General features: G+C 48.5%; 1 protein-coding gene across 2 annotated transcripts in view; it reads right to left on the bottom strand.

Moving 5' to 3' along the window:
• Positions 1 to 1,372: 1,372 nt before the first annotated feature.
• The window catches only part of slc16a13 (solute carrier family 16 member 13), a 9,273-nt gene continuing 4,082 nt past the window's right edge, over positions 1,373 to 6,563 (bottom strand). Inside the window, exons 1-5 of one of the 2 annotated variants that reach the window (XM_037976343.1) lie at positions 6,395 to 6,555; positions 6,033 to 6,176; positions 4,827 to 5,083; positions 3,459 to 3,993; positions 1,373 to 2,222 (exon numbers count right to left, since the gene is read on the bottom strand). In XM_037976343.1, the coding sequence (XP_037832271.1) occupies positions 1,969 to 2,222; positions 3,459 to 3,993; positions 4,827 to 5,083; positions 6,033 to 6,176; positions 6,395 to 6,536 (1,332 nt within the window). In that variant the 5' untranslated portion in view covers positions 6,537 to 6,555 and the 3' untranslated portion in view covers positions 1,373 to 1,968. Of the gene's footprint in view, positions 2,223 to 3,458; positions 3,994 to 4,826; positions 5,084 to 6,032; positions 6,177 to 6,394; positions 6,556 to 6,563 lie in introns of those variants that run through there. The other variant, XM_037976344.1, reaches the window with a different exon arrangement.

Genomic DNA, 6,563 nt, shown 5'->3' with positions numbered 1-6,563 from the left:
GGGGGGGGGGGGGGGGGGGGGAGATTCCTGAGGCCGAGCGCTGCCACCAGCTGAGGTTTTAGCTCTTTGCTGCTGGACGAGGGTGAACAGACGGGTCTTTACCCGTACATCTGCATAAACACCAGCAGCAGCTCGATCCTTCATTTAACCAGGAAAAAAAAGACTTATTGAGACTAAATACCTCGTTTCCAAGACGGCAGCATAAAACATACAACAAATCCAAACACACAACCAGGAGAAATCACATAATTACACATTAAGGCAGCTGTAGGAGCCAGGTGAGCTGATTTCTCTCCTTTAGAGTTGATTTAAATCGCCCCAAGGTAACCAGAGATGATAACTTTTAGTCCTTCTGCAGATTATTCCAGGTGGCATCAAGATGACGTCCTGAGAGCGCAGGCAGTAATGGCTGAAAGTTCGAGACTAAAGATGCCCGACGAGGCATTTATACGAGTCTGCGGTCAGTCAGAGAGGCACGTTTTGCTGTGGTATACAAAGTGCAGGGATGTATTCAGAAGCCACAGAGATAAACTGCATCCAATCTTGTATTTTTATTTTTCAAAACTTGGTCTGAAGACTTCATAAAGAGCAGATCTCCGTAATCCAGGGGTCTCCAATCCTGGTCCTCGAGGGCCACCATCCTGCATGTTTTCCTTGTTTCTCTGCTCCAACACACCTGATTCAGTGGTTAAATCACCTCTTCATGTTCTGCAGAAGCCTGTTAATCCAATCGATACAAATCAGGTGTGTTAGAGCAGAGGAACAAGTAGAACTTGCAGGATGGTGGCTCTCCAGGACCAGGATTGGAGACCCCTGCCATAATCTATCGGGGGCAGAATGGTTGAAATAATCAGGTGTGAGAAACACTTTTTGCTTCTAAAAAAGAATCCCAGTTTAAGTTTTACTTCAGAAACCGGTTTATCAACCTGAGATTTAAAAGGGTAGATTCTCATCGATCAGAATACTTGAATATTTGTAGCCCCTGACGACTTCGATGTCAGCCCCTCGAACAGTTAACGAGCTGGGGACGACGTTTGCTGTGGTAGTAGCTGAGACTCATGAGCGCCGTCAGGTCACGCAGGGTTTCAGTTGTGATGAGGATCGTCTCGAAAAAACATTTAAAGCCCTTCAGTAAAAAGAATTAAACTGAAACACGACTCGTCGTATTTATGAGAAAAGTTTACTGAAAGTCGTCCCAAAGAACGGCTCAACTTGAAGGAATCCGTATTGTCCTCTTAGTACGTGTTGGGGACGACTCTCAGCTACTACCACACCAAATCTCACCTCAGTATCTGTATAAATGACTGCGCTGTAGCCATTTTTGTGTTTGCTGGGGCGGCCATCTTGAATTGGGCTGACTCCAGAAGTGAATCGGTTGTAGACGTCCATCCAGTGATCACTTTCTGAGAGTTTCATTAAAATCCGTCCAGAGGGCCGTGAGATATTTTGCTAACAGACAGACAGGGACGTCCAGCTAAATAAAAACAAAACCAGACTTGACTCCAGTTTGGATCCGTGTCCCTGAGGTTTAAAGACGGCTTTTTAGTTTATAGTCATTTAAAACCTGAAGAGAAAAAACTTTATTTAAACCCTGAGAGTCGTAACTAAAAACCAGTCTGTGCTGCATTAGATAAACAAATGTTTTGATCTTAAAGACAATTAAATAGATAACGATGATGTGAATATTTCTTTCTGATAAAATTAAAAAAAAAAAAAAACCCATGAAGTGTTTGTGACGCCATGTTTGGGTACGATGAGCTCATCCGTGCTGCATTCAGGGACCACAGGCTCAGTGGGAGAAGTACAAATGAATCATAAGGTGAAGTTTTAATGTGCTCATGGGGGCAACAGAATCCCATTTTAGTCACGTCGGCAAAGTGTGGGAACTCCGCGGCATCTTGACTGGAATTTGACTTTTCTTTTTTTCCCCGACACCTTTCACCCGGAGCGTCGCTTCGGCTCCGAGGCTCAGAATTCACGCTGACGTCCCGCCGCCTGGACTTCACCTCTCCGACCGTCCCGCCGCTCTGTGGTCCGAGTCGGAGGGAAGGGGTCCTGATGTGACCCCTGGCTGCTGCGTCTCTGAGGAGGAGGAGGAGGAGGAGGATCCGTGCAGGAGCAGTAGTGAGGCAGAGTGGCCAAGGTGAGGCTGCCGAGGAGCAGGAAGGAGCCGGCCACCAGGAAGGAGGCCACGTAGTTCCCCGTGACGTCTCGGAGCCACCCTTCAAACGAAGAGATGGATAAAAAAATAAATAAATTGTATTGTTCGTATTCGAACGTCACATGAAATATGTCCGAAACTGAAAACAACGAGAGGATTTTCATGCCCGAGTTTTAATCTGAAACCATTTCATGCTGAGATTGTCGGTGTTTTAAAGGGACGTATCAGAGCTTTTACATGCTTCTGTCCCGAACAGAACTCTGAGGCTGCGTTCACACCTGACAGTCCGGGGGACTCGGTTCTGATTGGGGACCAAAATGTCAACATTTGTTCCATTTTCAGCTGCTGTGGTTCTCATTCACGCTGCACCGAGTCAATCGAGTCAAATCCTTTCAGCGACCTGTTCCCCTCCTCGCCTGTGGTGGCGCCGCACCGAGAACTACTGAAGGAAACGACAAAAAAACCTCTGAAGAAGACACTGAGCGCAACTTCCTTCTTCTGGAGAAGGAAACAAAAATGGAGTGGCGTCAAATTTGGGCAGTTTTAGGATTTCTGTTTTGTCTGTGACACCATTTCTCCCCCTAGTGGTAGAAACACGTTTGTTTTGGTCGCATTTACCCAGAAGGCTCTGTGCTGTACTCCACTTCCTGCTTTTGGAGCGGTCTCCGGTCCGCTTGCGTTCACATACGCATTCGAACCGACCCAGAGTTCACTTCAACCGAACCCAGGCCGAGGTTTTTAGACGGACCAGAGTTGGATTGGGCGTTCACACCTTCCCAAACAAACCGGACCCGGGCCAGGACCCAGCTCGTTACTACGGGAGACGGAGCTTTTTCTGCGGCGGCTCCCGGGCTCTGGAACAATCTTCATTTTTCTGTGTAATTGGTTTGAAATCTCTTCTAAAAACCGACTTTTAATTCCAAAGAGCACGACGATTAGGCCAGCCCTTGTTTTCTTCTATGCTCTTATCCTACTGCTCAATATTGCATTTAATTACAGGTTTCTTTTCATTATTTGGTTTGCTTCTATTTTATTTTGAATTTGACCTGTACAGGTAGCTTATGAAGATATTGATTGATAGAAAAGTGTGTAAAACCTAACAGAAAGAAGGTGCAAAGGTTAAAAAGCGCGGCCCGCTGGTCAGAATTAGACGATATTTGAGTTTAAAAAGGTTTTCCGGTTGAGTTGAGAACACAGCCTTCATGTGACCCACGCTTAATGTTTAGCTGCTTTCAGTTTCAGAGTTAACTCGTGTTTACGGGGCCGATCCAGAAGGAGCCGACGGTTCTGTTCCTACCTGACAGCGGCGTCCCCAGCAGCCCCGCGCTGCTCTCGATGAGCTGCAGCAGCCCGAGGCCCCCCATCACGCGCTCCACACCCATGATCATCGGCACCACGGCGAACACCAGGGAGGTCAGCGCCCCGGAGCCGAAGCCGTACAGCAGGCTGATCGCCACCAGCGCGGCGTAGGAGCCGCTCAGTGAGCTGACGGGCAGCAGCATGATGAACGCGCCCGCCGACACCGTCCACAGGGTCAGCAGGTGAACGAGCCGGAAGTGGCCCAGGTCGGAGAACCAGCCCGACGCCACGCGGCCCAGGATGTCCGTCGCGCCCGCCGCCGACATGACGAAGGCGGCCTGGTACTCGGAGAAGCCGGCCTGGCGGCTGTGGGCCACCAGGTGGAAGTACGGCACGAAGTAGCCGAAGTTGAAGAGCGTCACGGCCAGAGTGTAAGTGAGGTAAGGCCGCTCGCAGAGCAGAGGCAGCTCCAGGTGGGAGGCGGCTCTCTGCAGCACGTTGGACCGTGATGGCGACCCGCTCCCCGAGTCCTCCTGCAGCCGAGGGAAACAAAAGAGACACGAACATTTACCGTCAGCGGAACGCAGCTCAGGTCATCGGTTTCACAGGAAAACGACCCGCCGTTTGGAACGTCTGCCATTTTTATTCAACGAGTCTGATTTCTATTCTTCAGGAAGCAAAGAGAACCAACTAAAAAAATTCACATTTATTCCGTATTAACTGTTAAATAATTAACAGTTCTGAAGTCACAAGCACAAAAAAAATCAAAGTAAAATTTTTTACTGGAGCTTTGAAATTGTTCTTTAAATCAAAAAAAGGCTGCTTGAGTCGTTTTAAACCTTTTATGCTTCTAAAATAATCAATTTTTTCCCCCAAAGAAATGCTTTGTGGAGCCCCAAAAAACCCACTTGATTTTCGATAATATTGAGTATTGGCTTTAAATATCGATTTTTAAGTATTTGTATTGTGTTAAAAAACTGTACTAGACATCCGCTGGGAACCTGGAAGTTGAAGCCAGATCGAGACCAGCGTCCCCTTAGCCTGGTTCCAGTACAAGGTTTAAGCCCCGCCCCCTCCAAGTAAACAAACAGACCACGTTTAGCTGTAATTACTTATTTTGTGCTGAAAAATAGGTCACGATGGCGCCATGCGTCCGGGGGGGGGGGGGCTTAAAGCCCCACATCTCTGGTGCTCAGACTCCGGTTCCAAAACTGCAATGCGGAGCTGCTGTAAGACCGGTTCTTGTGGCTTTAATTTTGACGACGAAGGCAACCGGAAACACTCTGTCAGTCTGTTTCACCCCGTCGATGTCACCACCCCACCACCCAACCCTCATGGCTCCCAGCAGGCCGGACGGCGGCTGTACCTTCGCTCGGGCTTTAGGCTGGCACTCCGGGCGGATGAGGGCTCCGCAGGCCACGATGTTGAGGCTGAGCGCCCCCAGGATGAGCAGGGCTCCTCGCCAGGCGTACGTCTCCACCAGCAGCTGGAAGAGGGGGTTAAACGCGAAGGAGGACAGGCCGATGCTGGAGAAGCCCAGCCCCAAAGCCAGCGCCCGCCAACGGGTGAAGTTGGCCATGACTGTGGCCACCATGGGAGTAAAGACCAGCGCCCAGCCAAAACCTGGAGGTCGGAGGAACCGAAGAAATCAGTTTGGACACACGCGGGACTCCAAACTAGTTGCACAGCTAACTGATTACCTGCAAAAGTTTTTCTTCTTTTTTTAAACATTCACCTCAAAAGACACATCTAAACTCAGTCACTAAAAGCTCCTGAAAGCTGGAGCATAGACAAGGTTTTTACAAAGCCTTTAACCATTGGCCCCGTGACCTTGAAATCAATAGGGATCATCCCCAACCCATGAGGTGTCCAGATAAGCAGTTTGTCATTCCTACATTACACAATTGCAAAGTTAGAGCACGGACAAGGTTTCACAAAGGAGTCATCTGTGATCTTGACCTATGACCCTGTGACCTTGAAATCATTAGGGATCATTTCCTTACCCATGAGGTGTCTACATATGCTGATTGACATTCCTACGTTACAACTGCAGAATTAGAGAAGGGACAAGGTTTCACAAAATGTTCATCTGTAACTTGGACTTGTGACCCCATGACCTTGAAATTAATTGGGATCATCCCTAGCCCACGAGGTGTCCAGCTACGCGGTTTGACATTCCTATGTTACACGATTGCAGAGTTAGGGCACAAACAAGGTTCCACAAAGGGGTCATCTGTGACCTTGACCTATGACCCCGTGATCTTGAAATCATTAGGGATCATCCCCTACCCCATAAAGTGTCTACATATGGTGATTGACATCCCTATGTTACAACTGTAAAATTCGAGAAGGGACAAGGTTTCACAAAATGTTCATCTGTAACTTGGACTTGTGACCCCATGACCTTGAAATCAATTGGGATCATCCCTAACCCACGAGGTGTCCAGCTGCGCAGTTTGACATTTCTACGTAACAAGATGATCAACTTAGAGCTCGGACAAGAAACTCCACCGTAACATAACGAGCTCAGGCGTATAAAAAACAGAATAAAATAAAAAAATCTCCATTTTACCTGAGATTACTCCCATAGTGAGGTAGAGATGGACAAGACAGGTGGCCTGGGAGGCAAGAATGAGGCCGAGCCCCGAGAGGAGGCCTCCCACCATCACTACCAGCCTGGTGTTATACGCATTGCAAAGTGCTGCTCCCAGTGGACCTGCAAAACAAACACACATTTTATTTATAAATTTACCAATCAGTTTAACTCCTGACAACACTTAAGGCCTTCTTACTACTTTAAGATGAATGTCAAATATACCTTCACTTACCTGAGCTGCTTCGTGGCTGTACTCATTCATTCAAACTACACTTCAGCAAATATTTTCCAACACATCGTCCTAAAAATTGATCACACGGGGAGGGGAGGGGACTCACTGAAGAACTGCTGCGCCGCCAGGCCGATGGACGAGATCCAGGAGATGGCCTGGGCGCTCTCGTCGAAGACGTGGACAAACTCCACGAAGAAGATCCCCAGGCTGCGCATCAGGCCGAAGACCAGGCTCGTGCTGATGAACATGGCGGCCACCAGCACCCAGCCCCAGCC

The sequence above is a fragment of the Kryptolebias marmoratus genome, linkage group LG7 (genome assembly GCF_001649575.2).
Source record: "Kryptolebias marmoratus isolate JLee-2015 linkage group LG7, ASM164957v2, whole genome shotgun sequence".
Taxonomy (NCBI): domain Eukaryota; kingdom Metazoa; phylum Chordata; class Actinopteri; order Cyprinodontiformes; family Rivulidae; genus Kryptolebias; species Kryptolebias marmoratus.
The sequence above is the reverse complement of the archived record's forward strand: the minus strand, read 5'-3'. Positions and strand labels throughout refer to the sequence as shown.